Source organism: Phaethon aethereus (assembly GCF_964289735.1).
Source record: "Phaethon aethereus genome assembly, chromosome: 8".
Taxonomy (NCBI): Eukaryota; Metazoa; Chordata; class Aves; order Phaethontiformes; family Phaethontidae; genus Phaethon; species Phaethon aethereus.
Window position 1 is genome coordinate 5048447 of NC_138584.1, and position 26963 is coordinate 5075409.

The 26963-nt window shown below is 55.1% G+C and overlaps 1 protein-coding gene across 1 annotated transcript; it reads right to left on the minus strand.

Moving 5' to 3' along the window:
* Positions 1-5232: 5232 nt before the first annotated feature.
* SEC16B (SEC16 homolog B, endoplasmic reticulum export factor) lies at positions 5233-24370 on the minus strand (the record flags this gene model as incomplete). Its single annotated transcript, XM_082002727.1, has 25 exons — positions 5233-5301; positions 5593-5661; positions 5781-5878; positions 6462-6468; positions 6941-7048; positions 7225-7371; positions 7711-7781; positions 8343-8582; positions 10706-10778; positions 11475-11588; positions 14472-14676; positions 15177-15278; positions 15528-15639; positions 16245-16362; positions 16480-16561; positions 17246-17343; positions 17943-18173; positions 18734-18869; positions 20125-20186; positions 20779-20936; positions 21291-21432; positions 22165-22279; positions 22398-22503; positions 22992-23098; positions 24141-24370. The coding sequence occupies 25 exons, from the start codon at positions 24368-24370 to the stop codon at positions 5233-5235; spliced, it is 3000 nt and encodes a 999-aa protein (XP_081858853.1).
* Positions 24371-26963: the final 2593 nt, after the last annotated feature.

Genomic DNA, 26963 nt, shown 5'->3' on the forward strand with positions numbered 1-26963 from the left:
CTAATCCTCTCCCAGGTCTCAATGTCATATCAATTTCCTGTTCGAAGCTGAGCACTCTCCATCAGGGTTTTTAAACTAATGAGATGCACCGAGGCCTTCATCTCTGGGAATATCAAATGCAGTGGGATTCAATTTCATTTGATTTTCATGTGGTTTTCCCTCTGTAATTAACACCAGACAGTATGCAACTTCTCTTCATCCTACCACCAGATACAATCTCTGCCCAAGACAAACATGTCAAGAAAGGTGATGCTTTTACCCTACACTGCCAAAAGCTTCTAACAACTTCCCCCCCACCTCCCCCCCCCCAATATAATCCACATCCTCGAGGTAATATTCAGAACGTTAGATCTCCGAGAGCAGCAGCGTAGGTCCCTGAGGGCTCGCAGGTATAGCAGCCCCTCCTGCTTCTTACTCACATGGATCATACTCCAGTAACACTGGTGCATGGGCACAGGCTCAGAGAGGATTTTGTAAGTCAGTCTTTCCTACCATCGTTAGGGGGCTAAGGATCTCCAATGTGTCTGAGCGGAGATGGGGAGGTACGAAACCATCTTGCATCCTTCACAAAGGCAGCCCGTTAGTCTTCCCCTACCACTGCAAATGTCCCTTTTCCTCTTATTTCTGCCACAGCCCTCCCAGGCCACGCTAGCCAGGTCACAGAACTGATTGTCAGCTCCCCAGGCACATAATGCTAAGGTCTACCACAAGACAATACCCACTTTTTTTTTAACCTAAATGAGCTCAGCTGTGGCATACCTGGCAGGACCTGCAGGAAAGGTAACACTCCTTTTGATCACAGGAGTTCGGAACAGTCCTTCTTTGGAGCAAGATGCTGCACAGCAACATAGCATGGTGCAAAAAGGGGGCAATTCTCACAGGTGCTGGTTTATGAAGGTTTTGAGGGAGGATGTGTGTAATGCCCACTACTACAACCGGACACTGCCGAAATCATACGGCTCTGACCCAGCAGAAATCCCTGCAGAAGGGCCTCTGTGATCTCTATGGCCAGGTAACGCCTGCAGTGGGAGGTGGAGAAAAGCAAAAACAAAAGCAGGGAGAGTTAAGTCTGCTTTACTCCAGGAGTGGAGCAGATTCTTCTCCACAGATAAGTAAGAGTCACCAACTACCTATCCCACACAGCTTGACCCTGGGACCTCATTTCAGAAGACACATAAGGGTTCAGAGCAAGATCTGGAGTTCTCTCTTGAAATTAATCTTTTGGGGAGCAACTTTGCTGCCATTTAAGCACAGATACTAAATATACCCTGTTTAAAGGCACAGTGCACTGTGTGATATATTCCAGATTAGTATGTAAAAAGCCTCATTTTTCCCAAGACAACTGTTTTATTTACCAGACCTCAGTTGCTACCCCAGCTTTTCCACACAGGGTCACCCGGATTAATGCAGCAAAAGCCCGCTTCCCACAGATTTAGAGTTCCCACAGATTCCCACATGCTCTTCCCTTACATGTATGTAACAGCTTCCATCCCATTCCTTATGCTGATTCACAGCTGGTACCAGCAGCCCAAAAAGGACATTTTAATAGATGTTGTGTTGTGTTGCATCTGTCCTCGCCCCGATCCCAGCTCAGAGCCTCGGAGAACATCAGGTTCCGTTAACTGTTTGCCACTTGAAGTTGCAACCAACAAACTCTCCCGTCCCAGCAGCATCCAACATGTCCCCACGAGTCCCTCCCCTGCTAAGGCTCAGGCCACTGTGCGAGAGCCTGCTTTAGAAAACATCAAGCCAGTCTCAACAGTGCTGTGCCAGAAGCCTGCAAGTTCAAAGTCCTGAGCAGCACTTCGGAGCAGAGTTCACAAACACTTTATTATCACTTCATCACGGAGTTCCCCGCACTGCCCGGCAGCTCCAAAGGGGCCCTCCACAGCCGTGACAGTTAGTGCCACAGGACCACCAAGGTTTCATTAATATTCATATCCCATTGGCACTCCAGCAATCAATGAAAGCTTGCTTTCTACAGCAGATCATTAAGCGAGGGGAAATGAGTGACCTCTTAAGACCAGCTATGTCACAGATGTCACCAGGAGCTGAAGGGACAGAGACAGGGTCATCACCCAGCACTTCTTTTAATAAATAACAGTTCTAAATGAGCGTGGCCTAGCCGTACCCAGTGGGACCCACGTGAGAATGAAACCATCGGGGAAGCGGATGCCTGAATCGAGGGCTGGGCAGGGCAGTGCCTCCTCTTTGCAGCCCTGCCCCAGAGAGGCTGGGCAGCAAGGATGCTTCCACGCGGCGAGGAAGCAACATCTCAGCAGCAAATCAGGTGTGTAATTCTGAAATAAGTCACAGTGTTTTGGGCAGAGTTAGCCCAGCTCAGTGGGAACACTCACCTCCCTCTACAAGCTGGTAGTGCTCAGGAGCACCCCAGGCCTTCCTCAGAGCATCCCAGCTCAGGGTATTTAGCAGAGCGCTCCCCCAGGCAGCAGCTACAACACTGCACACAGCAGAGACTTGATGTCATATTACAGACTCTAATTGCTGCTATCACTCAGAGGAACAATTAGCACCAGGTTAATGCATTCCCAGGGCTCTCAGGAGAGGATGGGAAAGGAAAAAGGAGTCTTAGTCCCGGGTTGCCGTGAGTTCACTGGGAGGCCACAAGAAAGCAACTCACAGGCAAACTTCCCAGGCACCCGGTTTTCCCCAGGATATTCACCACCTCTGAAACACCCAAAGCCGCACAGAAAAAATAAGCTCCCTCAGCACTCCTAGTCCAAGCAGACAGCTGCCCTACCTCTACATTTCCACAGAAAGAAGCCAACAGAAGAGCACATCTCACCCAAACCAAGCCACCCTCCCTGCTGACACCAACATCAGCCACAGCCTCTCCTTTTTTTAGCTCCTTCATTGAAGCCTGACACCAAACTCTTGCACATGGGGTGGGCACCTGCCAAGGCAGATTCAGTCCCTTAACTCTTTCATGACTCTTGGTCTGCATATCCCCATGGTACTGAGAGTGTAAGTAGGATAACAGGCCATCTGCAAGCAAGGAAACTCCTGTACCCCCAACATGCATGACTGCGCACTGAGCTGCCTCTCCTAAGTGGATTGCAGCACACTCTGCTTCAGAAAAAACTTTGCTACCTGACTCCTTACAACCTCTGGGAGGTCAAAAGTGGAGTCAGAAACTAAAAGACTGAAAAGTCATCCCAAAACCACAAGATTTCTTTCTAAAAGTATTTGCCAGACCTGCAAGCTTATACAAGAAGTCCCCTATGTTTTTAATTCTCCCTCAAAAAAAAGATTGCCTAAGGACCAGGACAGGGCACATTCGATCTCAGAAAAGCAGGATGTTTAAGGCCCAAGATGAGAGCTTTATGTACTGCTCAGACCATTTAAATCAGCTCAAAACACCAGAGAATGGCAAACAGCCCTTACAAAGCCAGGGAAGCAACATATCGACCCCACAAAGGGTTCCCTCATGAGCACTGCTGCCCAAAGCATCCTGCTGCTGGGACAGAAAAGTACGCAGACAGAGGGTTACAGCACACACAGCTGTCAGGACTCCCAGGAGAGCTGTGGCCCCAGTGCAGCCTGGGGGTCCCTCTCCCCACACTGAGAGAGACAGAAGGATCCCAGGACTAGACGCCCCAGGAAATCTGCTGGAATTGGGTGTTGTAATCGGGCAGACTCACCCCAGCGCAGCACCCCAGGCCTCGGTGAGTCACATCCACCTGTGCAGCCCTGCCAGCCAAACCCACAGGCATCCGGCCCTGGAAGGAGGGAGAAGCCAGTGAGCAGCGCTCAGAGCGCTGGTTTGCAGTGTTCCCCAGCCAGTAAAGCAAAGCAACCCCGACGCTACAGAGGCCCACGATTCTGGGGGTGTTTTAAAGTAATTCACCTGCATTCCCCTGCACCACCAACCCCACACTGACTGTAAGTCCCCTCTGCCACTACTCTCACCCATCAGGGGTGGTGAGGGATAGGGGCTCCCCGGGTGCTCCCCTGCAGGGCTGCACAGCCCCGGCTCCCTGCTCAGCTGGGCCCCAGGCTGTCCCGGCAGCCCTGTGCCAAGGGCTGCAGGCCCAGCCACTGCCTCAGCCCTCACTGCACCTCCCCGGGCCTGCCCAGGGCACGCTGGGCAGAGCGGCCCATCATGAGTGGGTCCCAACCCTACAGCCTGGCACAGGCAGGTGTCAGCCCCACAGCTTGACACAAGTGGGCCCCAATTCCACAGCCAGTCACGAGCAGGCCCCAGCCCCACAGCCCATCACAGGCACGTTTTGGCCCCACAGCCCATCACGAACAGGCCCCAGTCCCAAGGGCAGGTTTCAGCCCCACAAGCCATCACAAGTGGGCCCAAGCCCCACAGCCTGCTGCAAGCAGTTTTTGGCCCCACCTGTTGCCACAAGGGGGACCCCCAACCCCACAGCCTGTCACGAGTGGGCCCAGGACCCGCAGCCCCATGCCCACTCGGTATCGGGGGTGGAGGCGGACTCCAAACGCCAGACAGCACTTCACCTTCCAGCCAGGGCTGGCGCGAGGGCCCACCCCCTTAGCTCCGCCCCCGGCGGAGGGGCAGTTCTAAATTAGCATACAGCGCGGTGCGCGCTGGGTAGCGCTCACCCTGCGCTAGAGGCAGAGAGCGCAGTGAGTATATATATACAGCCCTCGAAAAAAGGCTCTGCGTCCGGGGGAAGCTCACCGCCGAGGCCACCTACTGGGTGCGTGTCACCCCCACCCTCCGCCTCGGGGAAGGTCTGAGAGACGGGCCACTCCCAACGGCTCTAGCAGAGCCCCGCCCGCGAGTGGGTGGGTGAGCCACCAGCAAGGGGGGGCGCCGCGTGTAGCGTAACTACAAGGGCCGGGCGTGGGCAGGAGAAGCCGGGCGGGTTTATATAAAAGCGATAAACCCCGGCGGATGCTCTATGGCCCGCGCGGTGCTTTGAGACAGACTCACGGCCGGCGATGGTTGAGTCCAATGGGTGAGGTGGGGCATCGCCCTACAACCCAATTCAGACTACTCTCCCCCGGACGCCACTTTTTACCCCCCCCCCGTCTGCCGTTTATAGTGACATTTAAACACCCCGACCCCCAAGCACCTACACAACAGGTGGCTGAGCCCGCGGCCCAGGGCAGAACTATGCATCTGCCACACCCTTACAAAATAACCACAAACAACCATTCTGGTTAAAAACTTTCAGCAAATGGTCACCGCTGTTGATTTCTGCCATCCCTCCCCCGGCCTTCTGCAATTCTCTCCGCTCACAGGGGGGTGGGGTAGCGCCGCTGGGAAAGCGGCCGGGGTTGTTTGGATCGCGCAGTAGCGGTGAGCTGAGAAGCAGAGAGAGATGGTGTAAGGGAGAGTTCTACCCCAAAAGGCAGACCCGCTGGGCTCAAGATGCAGCCACAAGCACCCCCTGCCCCATTTCCCTCCTCCATCACACCCCCCCCCCCACTGTCCTCCCCCAGTTAATTTTCTTATAAACACCAAACCTTTGTACCCAGGGCTGGTATCCCCAGTGTCCCCCTGCCCCTAGCAGATCACGGGCAGTCTGGCATCACCCCCAAAGCCAAGAGCCACCCCCAGCCCTACCCAGCCACACGCCAGGAGGCTGCTCTCACCTGAGACACCTGCACAGGGTTGAAGAGGGGGACTGTGCCCACTGGTGGGGGAGATCCATGGGAACTGGTCTGGAAGGGGTGAAGGGAGAAAAACTTAACAGCCACCCCCCCAATTTCAGAGCCACCCCGAGCAGAGAGGTGCCCTGGACCCCCCATCACACACAAATACACCTCCCTCCTCTCCTCACCTGCTCTCCCGCTGCCTCCCCACCATCCATGTCCCACGAGCCTTTCATCCCAACGGACACTGCAGTAACAGCAAAGGTATTTTCACCTTGCATTCCTCCTGCAACCAAAATAAACCTTAAAATTAAGAGGAGCATCTTCTAAGAGGCTGACAGGGAAAGGGGCGAGGGGACCCGCACGGCACTTACCGTGGTTTCTGGAGGGAGGCTGAGCTGAAGGGCCTGTCTCAGCTGCGAGAGGGGCATCGAGTGAGGATGGCAACGTCTGCTCCTGAAACCACATCCACCCCCTTTAGAGCAGAAGCTCCTTGCATGGAGAGGAGACCTCCGCACCAGATACTACACCGCATTTTGGGGGTACCTCTCTGCACCCATCCTGCTGGAGAGGTACCCCAAGAGCTGCAGGCAACCAAGCTATGGAGGGGCTACAGGGTCAGGGCAAGCAACCCCTGTCACAAAGCTAAACTGCCCAGAGAGCTTAAATTTAGGTGGGAGGTCGGACACCAAGCCTGTGTACAGTATAAGTGGCCACCCAGGGTCCACGGGTCACCCTCTGTTCCTCATCTCCTGCTAGTTTTGGAAGCATATCCCAACATTTCCTGCTCCAGGCACTGTAGGGTCATTCTCAACCAGGAGAAAACTTCCAGGAGAGGATCTCGCTCCAACATCTGCCTTCAAGCCCACCGTCCAGCTGCAGTTGGGGATGTGACACCCCGAGCACTCAGCCAGGACTGGGGTAACAACGCATGGCTGCTTCCCTCTCCCCGCTGCTTCCCTGTCTCGGCTGCTCTTCCAATTAAATATGTTTTCCTTCCCTTCAGCTCCTAAAACCTGCTGGAGCAGTGCCGCTCGCAGCTACCGCTCTGGTGGAGGGCAAGCGATCCCCGCAGAGTTTGCTGAGCTCTCAGAGAACATCCCAGATCAAAGAGGCTTCATAAATTTACAATTATTATTAATCAAGGATTCAATTCCAGGCTAAAAGGGCTCCTGGTCCTGCTCTGTCCCCGCACAGAGTGGCTACAGACATGAAGCGCTGTGCAATGGCACGGCCACTGGCATGAGGACGGAGGCAGAAATAGTGGAAGGTTGGGGAGACAGGTCACTCATCCTCATAGCTGTACCCTGGATGTCACCTGGGGACAGGACAGCCTTGTGTCCCCTACCTGCGGTCCCGGCGTGGGGGAGTCCGGGGCTGTCTCAGACACGGCTTTGGGAGAGGTTTCCTTGGTGGGCTTTGACCGAAACCAGCCAAACCACCTGAATCCAGAGCTCTGGGAAAATGGAGGTTGTCATAAAGGAAAACAGTGGAAACTGATGTGAAGAGGAGGATGCCATGGTCACCCAGATGCCCACTGGGAGCGGGTAGTATTTTGCCAGGGGCAGGCACGGCAGGCAGAGATGGACAAGCTCAGAGCACAAGGCTTCACATCAGCTCTGGCGTGCTCACCTTGTCCTCACCCGGCTTCACCGCCTCTGCTGGTGCCAGCTCTTCAGCAGTGTCCTCAGCCGCACTCTCCGAGGAAGGCCGGCTGTCGTCTTCCAAGGAGACAGTGGAGCTCTCCGAGGCAGTCCGAGCCCTTGCCTTTAACCCCTCCTGGCATCAAAGATGGGAGCTGCTGCATGGTGTTCCCGGAGGAGCCGCCCCAAACACGATCAGAGTGCCCGCCGGACACCTCCATGCCAGGCTTAACGGACAGCGTCCCCGGGGACCCCCGCGTCCCTTACACAGCAGGCGGGGAGCAGCGGGCAGCTGGGCACTCCGGTGGTAGGAAGCTGGAGAGGGCTACCCTAACCCACCAGGTCCCCCGAGGGGACAGCTAGCACCTGATGGGGGCTTGCTGTGTGACTTAAGTACATGAAAGGATGAGCCAGTGAGTCCCAAATTCCCCCAGGTCCCCCCTATGGGATAGTCTCCCTGACCCCTCTGACTCACCTGCTCTGCTGGGAGGGATGGCTGCACCCCCCCAGGGGACAGTGGGGCACCCCAGGGCTCCCCAGCTTCTCCTGTGGAGCAGAGGGAAGGACACAGGGTTTGGCCCGAGGAGCTCCTGCCGCATGTCAGGTACTGTCAGCGCTTCTATCATCCCATCCCAGAGAGCAAGGCCATGTGGCCAAGATGCCCCCCCAAGAGGTGCAAAAGGCCATTCTGGTCCCTGTCCCTGCCCGGTCACAAGGCTGCACGGGTGCATCTCAAAAACCCGGCTTGCGCTGCCTGGCGCGAAGCTGGTTTTCCCATCCGGCAGGGAAGCGGCAGCGCTGCCACCAACCCACGACTGCCCTCCCTCGCTGCTTTGGGCAAAGCCTTGTGAACATGAAGACCCACCTGCCCAGGCTGGCCGGCAGCGGTGGGCTTGGTTTGCATGCACAGCACCGGGCCAAGCGTGGCTCCATTTCTGGGGCAAGGTTGGGGGGAAACAAGGCACTGGGTGAAGGCAGCGCTAACAGGGAACAGCGTTCACTGACACACGTGCCATGGGGGATCACACCTCCCCAAGGGACACCCCATCCCGCTGCCACTAACTGGGGACAGGCATTTTTGCAGCGAAACAAGGCGGAAGCACTTACCTGCCTGCGGCACCGGCTCAGCAACAACCCCTCCCAGAGGAACGGCCGTCCCTGGGCCGAGTGCGGGGGGCTGCAGGTCCTGCCCAACACCGGGCACCGGCAATGCTGCGACCTGAGCGGCTGCCGGGGGCCAGAGGGACACGTCCTCATGGGACCTGGATCCATGGGGCGGCACAGGCTGGGTCCACTGGCCATACTGGTAGCCTTCGCTCCAGGGAAGCTCTTGCCTGGGCTCTCCATCTGCGAAAAAAAACTCCACACCTTAGGAGTTTACTCCAGTGTTTATAATTTCATCAGGCTGTCGCACAGAATTCTCCCGTTTTCCATCATACATCAGCGGGAGCCGGGGGATGAGGAGGGACCCCAGGGACCACGCGCAGGCAAGGGAGAGGAGGTAGGGCAGGGTGCGGCAGCAGGGACCTTTCAGAGGCTTCAAGGAAGGTGGGCTGTGAAAGACGGGGGGAAAAACCTCCTGGGAGCATGCCTGAGGCTGCAAACAAACTCAGAAGGGGAATGCTCTGGAAGCAAAGAGACCAAGCACGAGCAGCACATGCCAGCAGTTCAAAGGAGCCAGGGCTTCCAGTCTTTTCTTCCACTCCTGCTGCACACCCTGAGCAGGAAAGAAAATTCACCGGGAAGCCATAGCCTTCATTCCTGCTCCACAGGAGCGCCCACGGATGAGTTTCTTGCTTTAGGCAGGTTTATTCAGGGTTGGTTTTCTTTTTGTTTGAAAGGCAGGCTGAGCAAGTGGGGTTTGTTTTATTTAACACACACGTGTTGCTCTGATGTTAGACACGGCGCGGGCAGCACACTGCTGTTCGTCCCAGGTGCACGTCCTGCTTGTTCTAGCCCTGCAGCCTCCGGCCAAAAACATGCTGGGCACTGAGCCTAGGGACAGACTATTGCTGCTTTCGGATGCTCTGCCTGCCGGAATCACCTCCAGCCCGCTCAGGATCAGCTTCGCGCCCGTGAGCTGCTCCCACGCAGCCTGGAGATGCTTGCGGCAGCAGTGGGATCGCAGGGAGGATGGATGGATGGATGCTCAACGCCACACTGCCCAGCAAGCTCTGCTGGGGAAAGTCAGGGAGGAAAGCCCCGGCTGTAAGGACAGAGAGGGAGGTTGCTGTGACTGTGTGCATCCCAGCTTAGCACCTTGATTTGGGCTTTGTCTTCCCAAGATGGATGAATTCAGCATGAAACCAGCTTTCTCTGTGTGCAGGTCCCTCAGATGGCAACTCTGTACAGCCTTCTCAATGAAGAAAAGTACCAAGCATCAGGAAAGTGAGCTGCCAAGACCACATAGAACAGACCTGGCTGCTTGGAAAAGCCATCCCATCATACCTGCAACTTTTTTTCCAGAGAAGGATGATCATAGCCTCAGCCCTGATAGCAGCAGAAGGCAATCAGGGTTGATGATCCTTTTTACTTGCCTGGAAGAGCTCTTTGAAAAGGAATTTGGCAGCAGCAAGGAAAGCTGATAGGGAGAAATGGCTTGGAGAAATTTGTCATGTGTTATCCTGTCTGTACCAGCCTTTATTCTCCACCCACAGGTGCCGGCGTTCCCAGCAGAAAGCTAGACCTGAGCAGTGAGCAGCAGTGAGGAGCAGCAGGCTGTGCTGGGATGTCCTGCTGATGGAGGTGGCTGTGAAGCAACGCCAACGGGTCACCAGCCCCTGGCTTCTCAATGGAGCATCTCGATGGACACGTTGCCTAGCTAGGAAAGTCTCCAGCTCTTCCCTTGAGAGCCACCCAGGGGAAGCTCACATCCCTCATCTTGATGTCTCTTGACCCTCTGGGTGGACCAGCACTGGAAGAGACTCTTGGGGTCTCCAAGAGGCAAAGCAAAGGGATGAAAGAGGTAGCAGGGAAGGGGAATTACTGGGGCTTCACCAACAGGCATGCTGCAGCCCGGCACAGAGGGACAAGCTGTGCAAGTGTGAAATCCCCTTAGTTCAGCTCCAATTTGCACCCTCAGAGGACTGCCTGGGAATGGGGCTGTCTCCCTCGAGTCTCAGCTGGGAGGCACGTACTTCATCCAGCCGCCCTCCCTCAGCCTCCCTTCTCCCCCCACAGTACCCGCAGGGACTCCTGTGGCTGTGATATTAGGACAAATTACTCAGGCTTTGTGTGGAGGGCACAAGCACCAACCCCTTGGTTTGCAGCCCATCCCTGGCAGCCCCACACCAGAGGGATCCACCCAGGCAGGAACAAAATTTTGAGCTCTGGGGGATGTAAGGAGCGAGGAATAGCTGCTGAGAAATGCTCCGGGGAGCAGGGAGCTGCCTCACAGCCCGTAGCAGCACAACTCCACGCGCAGAGAAGCCCACCGCAGTGATTGCAACCTCCTGCTTCGTTTTCTTTACCTGCCATCGACACAGCAGCCCAGGAGAGCCCAGGCTGAGCAGTTGCCACCTCCGGAGAGAGGTCGTCTTCCACCTGCAAGTAGTCAGAAGGAGAAATGTGATAAAACAGGTGGAAAAAAGGATGGCACAGGGCAAAGACTAACGAAAGCACAAAACCAATGCAAAAGGGTTGCTGGCGGTCTGGGGCTCATGACTCCCCCCAGGCCGTGGGACCCCAGGTGAGACCCATACCAGCACAGTCACAGCTCTTTCCCAGCAAGTGAAGGGGGCTGCAGCACTGCTGCGCTGCTAAGAGCAAGCAAGAGGGGAAACTGGAGAAAGAAAAGGGCACAAAACTGAAAGCAGACACGAGACCTGAAGAAAGAGCATTAATCCAAGAACCAGACCAGAGTTAAGGGACAGGAGAGCACACATCTGCAGGGTGATGGCCCTCAATATCCTCACTGCAAGAGGAGATCTTCATTCACCCACCAGCCCCTACTGCCCTCCTTGAGCCAAGACAAGGAGCGTTTTGCCCCCATGAAGCTCTGCAGCCCTCGCTGCTCACACCCTCGGGCTCTGCAACCCCCCTGCTCCCGCTGAAGCTGCAGGTCCCACAGCAGAGGCCTCATCCCTGAGCTCACAAGCCAAGAGGAAAGGTGCCCGGATAACACCGGCCTTCGAACCTCCATAGCCATCCCCTCGGATTCAGGGCAGAGGAGGAGGATGCTCCTGCAGACAAACTACAACGCAGACCGGCTGCCCCCCCAGCATCCCTGCTCCACCTTACCTCCCACTGCCGGCAGCAGGCTCGGAGCTCTACCAGCCAGTCTGGCTCCAGCGTCTGGTCCTGCTCTGGCATCTCCAGGAGCAGCGGGTCGGAGAGCTTCAGCCGCTCGGCTAGCTGTGGAGCCGGGAGGGCAACAGGGCTCATCACACATCTCAGCTCCACAGGGAAGAGACCGACCCTGGCAGCAATTGCAGGTGGCCAGGCACACAAGCCCGGGGGAAAATAGCACCAGAGCTGCTGCACTTTATCATATGGGGGTAAAAGTAACAACAGCCTCTTATGCAAGATTTATTCCCTCTCCTGCATTGCTGTGGAGAGGCGCTGGCCCATCCCGTGCCCCACGGAGACCCCAGCAGGGCTGTCTGAGCCACCTCCGCAAGTGCCGTTGTCAAAGAGGCTCTTCATGTCAGAGAGGCAGGTAACTATTATCATCCTTTTCTCCTCCAAGGTAAATGAGCACCTTTAATCCCACTTGACAGCCAGCCCAAGGCACCAGCAGGTTTGCAGGACACCCCACCAGGAGCCCTGGAAACAGCCCAGCTCCCAGGGCTGTGCACCAACCCCATACCTGACATAACGCCACAAGCATTACCATCGCTCATAACCATGCAGAAAACAAATACAGGGCTGGGAGGGACCCACTGAGGTTACCTGCTCCATCTGCCAACGTTCTAGAAAATCCTGTGTGCCCAACACCAGCCCATGCAGCCTGTGTTTGTCTGATTTGCACTTAAATCTCCAAGAAGATTTCACAGCCTCCTAGGCCTGTCCTGATGCTTAATGTCCTTAGAGCCAAAGAGTTTTTTCGTAATATCTAAGTGAAATCTTCCCTGCTGCAAACTAAGCCTCTCGATTCCTGCTCCCACAGAAGCTGCGGGGACAGTCAGGCACCATTCCCGAAAAGCAGCCTCCTGCGTGCCAGCGGACTGTTATCACATCTCCCCTACCCCTTCCTCCCCCAGCATATCTTATCTGGAAAAAAATAACCCCAAGGCCTTCTTGGGAGGTCATTTCCCCCTCAATCTCTTATCACCCTGCTCTTCTCCTCTGCACTTGCTCCGATTTGGTCCTGAGCGCAGCATCCCCAACAGGGCCCAGTGCCCCAGCCAAGACCCCCGAGACCCGAGCATGGAGGGGTTATCACCTCCTTGTCTCACACATGCCATTCTTGCTCTCACAGCCCAGAATAACATTGGATTTTTTTTTTTTTTTTGCAACAGCATTCTGCTATCATGTTGCTGCTTGGTATTTTTTCCATGCTCCACTATCTCCCCCAGGTCCCTCTCTGCAGTATTGCTGCTGTGTGTTTAATTTTTCCTGCAAGAGAGGGCTTGCAACCAGGGCAGCACAGACCCACCTCAATCATGTGGGGCTCCAGCTACCATCAACAGCAAGAGGCTCTTCTGGGATGACCCATCCCATCAGCCCAGGGAGCAACGGAGGGCTCCCTGCAGAGCTAAATCCCAGCCTGGAGAAATTGCTTAGAAAAGGGTCCAGTTTTAAGACAGCTGGACCAGGGGAGAGGACACTCAAAGCACCGCTCTTCACCCAAGTCTTCACTGAATTTTTTCTTTCTGGTAGCAACCCACTTCGTGGAGATTTCTCAAGCTCCCTCGCACTCATTTATCTTCTATGCTTTGCTATGAGGCTGCCACATCAAGTGCCACCAAAAGCCATCCAGAGGGGACTTAGCAGCTCAGCCACCCTCTGCAACCACACGGGTCTCAGCTTTCCCCCCAGCACCAGTCCCCATTTCTTCCTATTCCCTAAGTTTTTAAGAACAAAGTCTAAACCAGCACAAAACACTTCCCGCCTCCAGGAGGTTACAGCGAGACACAACCCACATGGCTGGAGCCCGGCTCGGGACACGGGACAGCCACGGAGAGCGGAGTAACCCAGCACCCAGCCAGGAGCTTACGCTGCCAACAGACCCACCGTCCCGTCTTTTTGCAAACACACACGTGTTCATCCTAAATCAATTGCAGGAAAGAGGAAATTATAAGCATGATTACTCCTAAACGAGGGGAATGTTTAATCCAAAAGCTAATGTGCACTTTGATCCAATATTAATGCACCAGCACCTGGTTGTAGATTGTCCCCAGCTTCAAAAGAGGGGAAGTCTTAATCAAACCCTAATGTGTATCATAATTTGTAACACAGTCTAAAACATCAAAGACAGGAGTGTCTACGAATGCACTAGTTTTTCAGATGAAAGTGTTTTCTCCCAGGAGAAGCACTATCCCCAGCAGAACGGCAGATCTGAGAGCCAGTTAGGCAGTAAATAGGTTTCGATGATGGAGGGGCGGGGGGCTGCACCAGCCGAGTTTTGGGCGATTTCTACAGCACCTGCTTCAGACAGGCATCCCTGCTGCCCCTCAGCTCACAGCTTTTGACCCCTTCCCGACAGAGGAAGGCTTTGAGCAGCCTCGGCACTGCCCCAGTGATACACGCGGAGTGGGCAGACCCGCTCTCCTGAGAGCCCAACCTGCTCTGGGGACCTGGGACACTTTGCTTCTCCCCTCCCTGCCCCAGCACCCCACTCATGAAGCAGAGGGGCTGGGCTCAGTGCTACAAGCTGAGACTCACTCCTGTTCTCTGTCATCCCAAAAGAGCTGCCAACAGGTAAATGCAATTGTGGGATGATATGCTGGAGGAGAAATGTCAAGCACTCACACTTCAGCTCCTTAAGTCTGTGCCATTTAGAAGTTCAAAAAGCCCCTCCAGAACAGAAAACATCCTTTTCTTCCAAATAACTCTGCTCCTACTTGGCCGTCAACTCAATTCCTTTGTTTTCTACCCTAAATCTGTGGGTGTTAGAGGCCTCACGGAGGCATTGGCTTTGCTGTGCACAGCACATGCCAGGCAGCAAACTCTGGGGGGATGCTCAGAGCTGGCAAGCAGCCCCAGCCATGGGAAACCCCGAGGATCCTTCCCACCGCACCGGGTCCTGAATGGGTATCACACCCTGCCAATGATGCAGTGGGGTATGAGACTCACCTTCATCACCTGCTGGGCCAGGATGGGGTGGCTGGCCGGATCCTTGCCCAGGAGCACGGTGGCAATCTGCTCGCAGTATTGCAGGGCCTGGGCTGGGAGCCCGTAGTCAGCCAGGCGAGAGGCGTAGAGGAGCTTGTACACCTCAGGAGAAGGAAGCAGAGCAGACATAGGTGAGCAAGGAGGTGCTCGTGCCCATGGGTCCCCTCTGCCATGGCACATCATCCCAGCATGACTTGTCGTGAGTCTCATCGCCCAGAGGTCATCTGCAACTTGAGGACATCCCACTCATCCCCGTGGGGCCACACGGCCTCGCTCCCCGAACCACAGCACTGTCTCAAGGTCAGACCTGCCCAGAGCAAGCAGACGGGCTGTGGGGAGAGAACACCAGCCCACCATCTTCACTTATCCACCCGAGGCAGCAGCAGCCAGGCGCTTATTTGCATTATGAAAAGCCCATCCATTACCCAGAGAGCAGGACAGCAACCAGACCTGAGCAAGCACCTATCAAACACATCATGCCTCAAAATGTGCCCTGCCCTGACCTGGAGGAGCCCCTCGGCCAGGGCAGCCTCCCCATCGCTCCCAAAGCCCAGCGAGAGAACAAGCCTTGGAAAGCAGCCTGAATCCCTGGCTTCAGGGGGATGGATGCGTGTTTTGGGGCAGGTCTGAGCTGCTGCACCAGAGGTGCTTGTCCACCTCTGCTACCTGGAAGGGGAGCAGGAAGGATTCAGGCTGTCGTAGCTGCTGACAGTACTCAAAGATTTCCATCCGCTGGATGACCTCTGTTCTGGCAAACTGGGCGAACGCCTGACTGCGGAGGAGAGGGGTAGGTTCAGTGAGCAGGCGCAGAGCTGTCTCCCCAGGCAGCCCCACACAGATTCGCAGCTCCACCACCGTGCCAGCCTGTGGCTGGAGAGGCCTGGAGCAAAGCTCACACCGAGAGCAGTAAAAACTGACAAACAGGGATTGCTTTTGCACGAAAGTGAGTTCCCAGGGATGGGGATAAGGTGGGACACGTCACCCTGGCAAGGGCACTGCCTGCCTGAGCTCACTCACCGGTGGTTGCTGCCCAGTAGAGCCATGCGGTCTGCCTTTGTCCCGAAGTAACCAAAAGGGACATCTGCCATCAGGTAGCAGAAGTGAGCGGCTTCGACTGCTCCCCTGCCAGCTGGATGGGAGGGAAAAAGACAAACACTTCGTCCTGAGAGAGGTCACTGCATGGTCAACATTGCTTTGGAGACCCCCAAGCAAACCCAAACCCAACCACCCTACTTTCCTGCCCATTCAGACCCTGAGCCCTCTGTTATCTATCCCTGGTTTTTGTCTGTTTTCCCCAACTGCTGTTCTCTGTATCTAGGAAGGGGGTTCAGTTCACTGGTAGGACCAGGGAACCCTGAGCAGACTCCAGCTCTGCAGGGTGCCATTATTGGCATGAAATCCCCAAAAGTCCCCACGACAGGGAGCAAGTCTCAGTCCCTGCAGTTACATATGACCTCCCTGGGTCCAGCTGCTCCAGGTGTTTCCAAAAAAGCAGTTAATGGATGTGTCTGAGCCTGACTCATCTGCCAGCACAAAGAGCAGTAGGATCTATCAACCTCCCATCCCTGCCACTGCACAGGCACTGCAGCTCTCCAGGGGTACAGGTGTGCATGCCCCAGTTAACACCGATTCACATCTGTGCCAGTGCAGATGTGCACAGTGACGCTGCAGGTGTCCACCCACTACTGCTACAAGACAGCAGGAACATAAATGCTTACAACGGCCTCAGCTCACCCAAAGTGTCTCCCATGGTGACGATGGCTCGGTGGTTCAGCTCCACGTCTCCAACTTTGTTGGACAACATTACAGCCAGGTGGGGCCTCCAGTCTCCCCATGTGGCATCCCCACAGCACTGCAGGGAGACAAGAGGAGAGTGAAGGTGAGCAGAGATGGTCACCACAAAGGTGGGTGTCACAGCAGGTGACAGCACAGGGGCACACGTGCCAGGGCCAGCCTCTTGCTCACGGACCAGTGCTGCCTGGGGGATCCTTCCTGACATGAGCTGGAAGAGGGTCTGCAGGGGGTCATTGGTGGCCAGCGTGCTGGTGAACCTGTGAGGAGATAGCAAAGATAGAGTTGCCATGCCAGCACCCCAAATCCTCATTCACCTCCAAGGGCACATTCCAAATGCCCCAGGAAAGCAGTGTCCTGAGGGGTTGCCCAGAACACAGAAAGGATCATCAGCGCACCAGGCTGATGATCTGAATCACCTCCAGAGCAGGCAAGTCTCCAGGACAACACTGGATAAAACCTCCTTAAAAGGATTCATGTTGCACAAGACAGAAAATTTATGCTTAACTCTCCCTGAAGGGATCAACCCAATCCAGACTAAGTACATTAATTCCACCAGAAAACGTTCATACGAGTGGGCTGAGCAGCTCAGACCAGGCTGGATCATGAAGAAGATAACCCAGCTCCCTCTACTCTGGATGCCTTTGCTAGGGCAGCAAGGGCAAAGCCAAAGACTCAGAATAAATCCACCCTACATCCCCAGGGAATGGCTTTCCGTCTGCTTTCCAGCCCCCACCTTGGTTTCTCCTGTCCATCAGGAAGCTTGAAAGACTCAGGCCCATTCGGATGGACGCCTCCTTTTTCCCTTTGCCCCCCCTGCAAGGGTCCAGCTGAAATTAATGGGTTTTTTTCAGTGCACTGGGGCTGAGGGCACCCGAAGAGATAAAAGGCTTGGCAAAGCCAGTCACAGAGCATCATACGTTGCTTTAACCTCTCCAACTTACCCGGTGAGCACCCAGCTGTAGGTCCGAGGGTCCATCTTGCTGGAGAGGAAGAGAGCATGGCCCCACAGCTGGTTTCTCATGGCCCAGACCAGAGCATCCTGCAGCCAAGGTGGAAAAGAGAAAGGGTTTGCACTGACTTCACTTCCTGCCCTCCTTTTCTGCCAGGGGACCCCCTCTGCTCACCCAGCTCAGAAGAGCTCTGATGACTGCTCTGGCTTTAACTAATACCTCCCCCCCCCAAAAAAAAAAATCCGTATTCACAAAGGTCCCTTTGTCTTTTTACCTTGCATGATGACAGGAAATGGGACCTTCATAGCAATATTGTCATCCCTGGATTTCCAGGTCTGTGCTATCTGGTAGCTCTTGATGCCACCACCATGGAATCCCAGCCTGGGCACCCAAGATCCTCTGCATCCAACCCTCCACTCTTCCTGTGCCTTTGATATCCTTTGAGATCATAGCTTCAACTAAACTCATGGAGCTGGTGAAAGCCTCGCATCTTGTCTTCACTCAGGGCCCCATCCCAATGGTGGGAAATCACTGCCATAAGCCCTGCCGTGCAAACACAACTTGAAGGGTTGATCCCACAACCACGAGGCACCTCTTAACCACACTTCCCTGTAAAACCTGCCTGAAGAGGCCAAAGAGGCCAAGAAAAAAAGTCAGCCCTCTGTCCTGGACCCTGCTCACCACTTACTTTCTTCCTGCCATAGTAGAGGAGCTTGGTGAACTTCTCCACTATCTGTGCCTGCGTCTCCACGATGGGAGGGACCTCCCCTGTGATGAGGTCCAGCGTCCCCGGCTGACGCAACATCCACTCATCATCCGTCAGGCCGATCAGGTTTGCTGCAGGGTTTTGTCTCTTGTACTTCTCCTGGTGCCTGCAGTCTTGCATCAACAGCTCAGCCGTGTCTGAGCCCACCATAGACTGCGAAAGGGAAGGGGAGAAGCAAGGCCCATGGAGGCTGCCCCGTGTGCAAAGGCTGACAGCGCTTCCAGTCCAACACCCTTACACTCGTATCCTCATCCTAGCACATCTCCCCAACAAGACCAGCCTCAGCCACCAGCACGCAGTTTTGGAGGGCAAAGGATTCAACACAACTAGCAAGAGCTTCCCAGCACTCACTCTGAACATCATCTCTGCTTCCAACAAGCAGCTACAGAATAGATTGGGTTGATTTCATTGGGTTAAGGGAATAATCCCCTTAAGTATAAGTGCTGGCTCCTCAGTGAAGGTGGCAACAGTCCCGCTCAGAGCTGCTATGGCATTGGGTTGTTGGTAGTCCACAAGGATGAAAAGCAATCCAGGAGAAGGGTTTGCTCCAAGTACGTGGGCAGTGTCAAACTGATCGATGGTACTGTGGGAATGGGATGCTTTCATGATACACTCCCCTGAAAATAGCGACTGGATCAAGAGGCACTTAAAGAGCATATAACTTGTCTCACTTGTCAGATCAAAAGGCTCATCCCCTTCCACAGGGCACCTACCCCATTCTGCCGGCAGAGAAGGATCAGGAGTTTCCAGAGAAGAGCTGAATCTCTGCCTCTCTGTGTTGAGAGATCACAGCTCGTGGCTATCTTCTGCTGGCAAAATGTCATCACATCCACCTTGTGCAGATCTTCCCTGCAGCAGCAAAGAAAGGCATCAAAAGAAACACAAAGCAAAACAGTCTAGGACATTCAGACTCAAAGCATCCCCAGGTTCACCAATGGGGATGCCAAAGACTGAAAGTGAAAGATGAAGGAGAGAAGATACCCTGTGCCAATGACCACATACCTCATTGGCCACACCAAGCTCAAAAATGCTTAAATTTTATCATTATGACTCTCTGCAGATTTCTGTGTTTCAGGGATCCAGAGTGCATCTCAAAGCCTCTCTGTCCTCCTGATAATATTTTCATCCATTCATCTGCAAAGAACCTCAGTTTTGCTTTGCTGTGTGTTGCTGTTACAGCCGTGGATGTCCAAGGCTGCAGGAGCAGGAATACATACAGGCAGTATCCTTTATTTGATTAACTGGCATAGTGCAGGGAGGAAGACACACTTTATGGGTGATCACATAAACCCTTTGGGTCTGAAACAGAAGCAGAAGCCTTTAAGCTATGTGCAAGCCAGGCAGAACCACTGTCTTACAATAAAATAATCAGACTGTTGGAAAGAAAAGGTGGCCGAAACACAAGATCAGCCAGGGTAGAGGGCCTGGGGATGGAGGTGCTGATCCTGACTCCATCACACCAACACATCATATGGAGATTCCCAACGTCCCCTTTAGCCAAAGGGGTAACCTCCAGGTTTTCTACCCAGCTCTTTCACTCAGTAAATGCTTTTCCTCCTTTTGCACACTCCTTTTCTCCCCCCTCTTCGGTTACGAGTGACCAGAAGACAGGCTGGAATAACCAGTACGATACAGAGCCAACCTGATGCCATACACCACGATTCATCCCCAGGCTCACATTGGATGAAGGTACATACTGGGTCTGACCCTGCCATGCTCAACAGCCTCGGGGAACAAAAACCTTAGGAAAAGGTAAACCACAGGTTGTCCCAGGGCTTTAGACATCCAAACAGATCTCCCAAAAATCAGTTTTCTGGGGCATGAATACAAAATAAGGTCAGACATGCAAACCACACTAAACCCACAGCCTATGAATATTCAAAAAAAAACCCCCACATCTCCCACAATCCAAGCCAACCTACACCACAGCAAAGATGGGCTCCCAATCTGAACCTAGGCTTGGTCTTTGCAGATCTCTCAAAACCATGGGAGCCCTAAAGTCTGTCTTGGGGTCATGTCTCCTCCCAAAGGAGAGGTGCTCCTAGGCCAGCCGTGCCAGTACAGCCAGAAGGACACAGCTCCTGGACCTGCTGGTGCAGCATACCTGGTCAGGGGCCCTGGGAAGGCCTGTAGTTCCTCCAGCTCTTTCGTGTCATGAAGGATTACCTAAAAAACAAGAGCAAATTCAGCAGCTGGACTCCAGCGATCAGGCCGGCCTCAGCTAACCTTGGCCAAGGGTTCAACAGTGCCGGTGAAGCCTTCCTCTGTGCTGTCCTAAGGTAACCCCAGAGCATAGACCCTAAACTATCACATGGACCCCAATGCTAAGGTCCAGGAAAGAAATGCCTGTTGCAATGGCATCTGCTTCCTTTGGGAGGCAAAATAGGAGGCTGAAAATGCTGCGGTAGCTCAGGGGATGGGTGTGACTTCTGTATTGGAGCACTTCAGAAAGGTGAGCAGCATTACCCTTCGGAGAGGAATGGACCACGTCTGTCCCTATCAGAGGGCATCACTGTGAACAGATGACAAGGGTTACAGGGCTGAGGGAGCGGGATGCGGGGCCCGAAGGCTGGAAGCGACGCCCAGGCACAGGCTGGCACAGCACAGACTCAAGAGCCCACGTGGGCTGGAGGTAAGACGGCAGCAGGGGACAGGAAGGCTGCCGAGGAAGCCCTTCGGGTGACGAACGGTGTTTGCATCCCTCAGGACAAAAGGAGCCATTCCAGCGAGGGGACCGAGGGCGGGCTGGGGTGCATACCTCCAGGCTGCGTAGCTCAACGTGGGCTAGCTGCCGCTCGGCAGGGCGGTGGGGACACACCAGCACCAGCTGGCCTCCGGCTCCAAAGCACACCGCCACATGCGGCAGCGAGAACTTGAGGGGCACCACTGGGGCCGGGGTAGACACCAAGGGCCCCTCTGCAACGACACACAGGCCACCGTGAGTCCACCCACCCAGACCCCACATCTCCTCCACTATGGAGTTCACGACCAGGTCCCAACCTGGCCCCCCGACCTAAGTAACCCTCCCCTGACCCCCAGTGCAAGAACTAGCCCCTAAAACAGAAGGCATGCGTGGCAGCTCCTGCACCTACCAGGGCAGAGCCACTGGACCATGCACCCACCCCGCAGCCCCCCAGGTCATGCCCTGCAGCTGCACAACCTCCCCCAGGAAAGGGCCAGGCTGCTAGACAGCAAATCTCTGAACACCAGCCATTTAATTTCCTTGCTCCCCCCTTGTCAGAGCGGGGCCAGGGCCCCGTCACACCTCACCTGCCTGTGCCGGGCTCCAGGTCCCCGACGGCGCGGGGTCGTAGCAGTCGGCACTGTCGTGGAGGTACTGGCTGAGCTCATAGCTGCTGGAACTGAGCCCCGACTCGCGGTACTGCCGGAGCAGGCTGGACTGGCCCGAGGGCTGCAGGGAAGGGAGAAAATACAAACCTGGCTGAGAAACAAGGGTCACTGCTGCTGTTCTGCTCCTCCATGAAGATGCCCAGCGGGAGAAGCACAGCACAGATGATTCCCAGCCCAGCAGCTCACACCCTTCAGCATCTTATGTTCATCATGGCACATACCCTGGTCATAACCCAGTGGCTTTTAAAATAATTTATATCTGCCACCGATCTAGCCCAACAGCTTTCCTAGCCCTAACACAAACTCCTTAACACAGCCAGCAGGCAGGGCTTGAGAATCAAGAAAAACTGCTCAGGAGCAAAAAAACCACAGCAGCCTTTGATATGATCTTTTTAATTTGCTCTTTGGCAAAACACAGTGATCAGGACACGGGCGTGATGGAGCAGACTTTGGTGGACAGAGCTGACAACGACACACAGCTTTCAGCTACCTATGGAGGATGCAGAAGAGCGTCCCACCAAGCCGGGATTTCTGCCCTGCCCCTGGCCCCGTGAGGGGGTGGCATGCAGCTCCATGCCTGGGGGAACAACAGCCCAGCAGGTAGTTCATAAATACTAATGACCCACTATAATAATCCCCAGAGACTGCTAAGCACCAAATGCGACATAGCAAAGCAGCCCTTTTCTCCTCAGCCTCCTTTCCCAGCTGGAAGAGGGACACATGGATTGCTCCCAAAATCTCTGGGGAGATTCCCAAGACTTTTATCCTCCATCCCTGCCCATCTTGAGGTTACCTCTTGGGGCTGGCCCCCGGGTTCCCCCGAATTGCTGCTGAAGGTTTCTCCCCCTGCCCATTCCCGCTGGGCAGCCAAGACGTAGCTCTCCTCATAGGAATCGTAGGTCTGCGTCCTGCAGACAGGAGGAAAAAGAGACACCCCAAAGGTCAGAGATTTTCAGACCAGCCGCAAACCCGGTAATTTTGCAGCAGACAGTTGCACCAAGTGGTGCCCAGACCTCCCACCCTTACCTGTCCTGCCCCGGGGGGGTCACAGCCAAGTTGGGGTGGTAACCCCTGTAGTAGTGCTGGTCCCGGTAATTGGTACTCTTGCGGTAAGGCTCTCCCTGTCTCGGGTCTAGAGAGAGAATCAAGATTGAGCGTTGTCCCTCCAGAGCAACAAGGCCTAACGAAGCTGCAAAAAGAAAGGAGTCGGACAATTTGCCATGCACACCCCACTTGCTTCCAAATTAACCCGGCAAGTTGGAGGTACGATATGTTTGCCGACATAGCACTGATGTCCTTTCCTCCCTCCCTTTTTCTTCAGCCCAGGAACTCCAGAAACAGCAAAAACAAGGCCCCAGCCACCCTGGTCACACAGCACCATCAGGATCAAGTTCAGCCCGGAACAGGGAATGAGGCAGGTTTTTAGCCATGCAGATCAAGATTAAACATTCCCTTTGGTACACGTAATCCCTGCTCAGATCTCCCAAACGCACACTCGTGGCAGGAGCAAGCCCTGGAGATGTGCGAGCCCTGGAAGAACAATCCATCCTGGAGAAAGTATCACCTCTTCTCCTGCAAGCAAGTTGCCTCCATCTCCAGACTCAAAGGAGAACGACATACCTCTGTCATCCTGCCAGGCCACCAGCTGCCACTGGTGGCTGTGGTAGGTGTAGTCACCCCCATAGCCGGCTGTTGGATACCACCAGTGGGGGTCTTCATATCCTTGCCTGAAACATAACACAACGTAGTCTGAGAAAGGGCACCACGCCAGATTCTGGACCACATACTCATGCCCCAGATGGCAATCTTTGGAGGCAGAAAGGGTGATGGAAAAGCCAGGTCCTCTGCCCAGGTGCCTCGCTTATGCAGCAGGAGCAGGTCCAGCATCGCGCACAGGAGGAGCAGCAGGAGGTTTGGATCTTTTCCCATCCTGTTCTACAAGAAAGCTTTTGCTCCGCAGTTTCAAGAGATGCTCAATGGTGTGGACTTGTCATGGGGATCAACTTGCACCCACTTCTTAGGGGATGTCCCCCAAATACACCTTCTCCACCAAGCTCTGGAGCCGCCGTGTCCACCCCACAGCTCAGCGCAGGTCTATGCCCCAGAGCCCCGGCTCCAGCCCAACCTGCTCACCCGGCGCTCGCACACCTCAACCCTTCCCAAGTCACGCAGCCATTCGCTCAGCCCCATGCAACGTCCCCCGTCCCGTCAGCGCAACACCCCGCGCACCCGCGCCGTCACTCGCCGAGGGCCGTAACTCGGGCGAGGCCAGCCAAATCTGCGGGCGCGCTCGAAGCTCTCAGCGCTGAGAGCATCCTCTGGCCCATGTTTTACCCTTCTGCCCTCCGCTCTCTCGGCGGCTGAGCTTGCAGGCCCCCTTTTTGCTCCTACATGGCCATTTGTATTTTTATCGTTCACCTTGCACTTGGTAAAGAAAAACCGCATTTAATCAAACCTTCAAGAAAAATGCACCTCGGGCCCGAGATGAAGCCTGTAAAACGGCAACCGCAGAAGTCACAGCCGTAAGAAGAAAGGGGAGCAGCAACTGCTCCGCAGCCTCAGCTGTAGAAGTCACTGGCTGCTTTGATAGCCGGACGTCACCTAATCACACGCTGCCTCTCATGGCTGCGCACCACCCCGCCCGCGCCGTGGCGAGGGCAGCACCCGCGTGGGAAGCCCGGGAGGGCGGTGGGGCGGTCGAATCTTATTTTGAAGGAGCTGACGGGGAGGGGGCTGCGCGCCAGCACGGCACGGCGAGGCAGCTCTCACCTGGTGTACGGCCTGGGGGGGTAGCTGCTCTCGCAGCGCTCGGCACGGGAAGCCGGTCTGCGGGCGTCCCTCCAGGGAGGGTGACCCTCGTCCCAGGGCTGGCCGGGGGGGTGACCCCCGTCCCAGGAGCCAGGCCGAGGTGGGGGTCCCGCGCGGAGGAGCTCCCGCCTGGGCCGCGGTGGGGGGCCGCGGTGCGCCTGGGGCAGCCGGGCTGGGGCCCAGGGGTCCATCACAGGCTTGCCAGCGAGAGCCTCTCTGGTTTTGGGGTGGGGGGTTAAGTCCCAAATGACTTTAAGCGACCTGCAAGCAATGAGATAAACCACAACGTGTTTCTTCAGCAGCTTTCCGGCCCCCCTCGCAGCCCCCCGTGAAGCCTGTTGCTACCTGCTCTCTGCTTTTAGGAGCCTGCTGGAAACCCACCATCCTTTCCAAGATGGCCAGAGGCAAGGAAAAGCTACCTCCCCATTAGCCTCAACTTTGAAGCTCCCCTTAAAACAGCAGGATGAAGCGGTCCGTTTCCGAAAGCCACAGGCATCCCGCTCTTCCTGGAGCGAGAGGTAGCGTCCTCAGCCAGCACCACCGCTCGCGACCTCCCCAGGGAGGTGACAGCTCAGCTTTACCTCCCTGCCAAGGCGGTGAAGCCTCGTTTTATACGTGGCAGGGGAAGGAATATTGGCAAAGCTACGAGCAGGACAAGGAGAGCTATTCTTGAGGAAATGAGTGGGGACAGAGGCAAGGAGAAATGGAGCTTTGCTCACGTGAGCTATGAGATGGGGTGGAAACGGGGATTTCCTCCTGCCTTTCAGCTCCAGCAAGAATACGGCAGTTGAAGCAGACACCAGATTTACCTGTAACAGTCCCACGCAGAAGAGGAAACCCTAAGGAGAGCCCGGGGCAAAACATGGGTGAAGCCCCAGCTGCTGTGGGGACATGCCACCCTCAAGCCCCCCACATCTCTTGCACCATCGGTCTCCAAACTGTCCCCACAAGGGCTCACGAAACCTCCTGAGCGTTCCCCAACATGGGCAGATGTCTGGATGCTGTCTGAACCACTTGTCATTTCTCTCACACCCAAAGTCTAAGGCATTTTGGGGTCATTTCAGGGCTGGCAGGGGGGACACACTCAGGTCTGGTCAGAGGTGGCTCCATTTGTGCCCCTTCGAGGTGAAATCAGGGTTAAATCCTTGCCCCAAAGAGCCCCCGGGCACAGGCATCCAGACACCCATCGTTCTGGTTCCCACTGAGGACCCCCCTAATTTTTGGCCAGGGGTTCCCGCCGCCGCCAACCCCCCTCAGCAGCCGCACACACCTGCTCGGAGGCCGCCGGGGCCCTTCTTCCGCTCCCCGGGCGCCGCTGCCAAAGTCCACTGCCACATGGGCCGCCGGCCGCCGCGGCGGCCAAAGGGCAACCTCGGCTCCTCCGCCCTGGACCGACCCCCTCAGCTCCCGGCGGGGGCTCGCGCTGCTCTTTGCACCCCTGAGGGTCGCCTCCCCCATCGCTCGCGCCTCCTCTCACCCAAGAGCTGGAGCACGCAGCCCTCCGAGCTCCAAAAAAGCCCGATGTTCCCCCTGCGTTCTACTTCTTAGAGCCATGAGATAGGTATCCTCCTCTGTACAGCCTCACACTTCCTAAATAATAATAAATAAAACCTGCTGGCCGAGCTGTTGGTTTAATCTGGACCCAGCCACTGCTCGAGCAAATAACACCCATCTCACCGGGGCAGAATTCGGGCAGGATGGAGCTGGGGTCCACCCCAGCGCTGCCTCATCTAAGTCCTTATAGCGCAATAACGGCCTCACTCTATAAGCAACTGGGGACTCCTGCCTGGAGACCCTCTCCCAAACTCCCCCAGGTACCTTAAAAACCGAAAAAGGAGTATATTAAGGCAGATGGCATCACAGAAAGCCCAAGTAAAAGCCAGATATAAGAGCCAGCATCTGCCACCCAGCAGCCTAGCGATGTGCCACCTTCTCCCCCTTTGCCAGGGAAAGCACGCACGGTTTCCTAAACCCCCAAAGCCTCCGTTTGCTGAGTGCCAGCAGGCAGATTTCAGCTCAAGGGCAGCACGAGCATGGGGTGACCGGCAGAAAAACACCTTTATTTCCTTATCTTTTTTTTTCCCCACACACCTTCACAGTCATGGCTTTCCCTGGTGCTGCGTGAGCACTTCCAAATTACCTCTGCCACGACTCCGCAACACTGATTTGGGGTTCACAGACGGGATCGTATTCTTTGCATCGCAGTGGCACTGTCAGAAAAACCTTATTTTAATGATGTTGGGATAGTACATATATTATAGCTTCAGAGCTTGAAATTTCCACCCTACTGGGAGAGTAAGAAATTTTCCCTGGTGATGCTAAGAAATAAGCACTCACTCTCTGCAGAATTCAAGGTTTCAAATAAAAAAAATACCCTCAGCACTCAGCTGCACTGAGAGCCGACGGGAAGAAATGCAAACCAGGGAAGTGCTGTCTTTGTGCTGCCGAGGTGCTTCAGCAGAACGAAATTTAACATCTCCTATCCATTTCACAGCTGCCCTTCAAAACTTTGGGAGGCTTTGAACAAAGTAAAAGGTCTGTTATGGACAGGTCAGGTCTCCTGGGAAAGCTAGAAAGGATCCTTAGAGACCATGAGGATCCCACTTTCTTAATAATTATATATCATACTTCCACTTGGCTGCTGGCTACCGATTTTAGGTTTCTAGCCAAGAGGTGACCATTGGATGTTTCCAACCTGTTTTCTAGCAACCACACAAATTTATACTGGGAACCTGCAAGGGTTCAACCAGCATCACGTGAAGAAGCTGACAGCAGCCCCAGCTT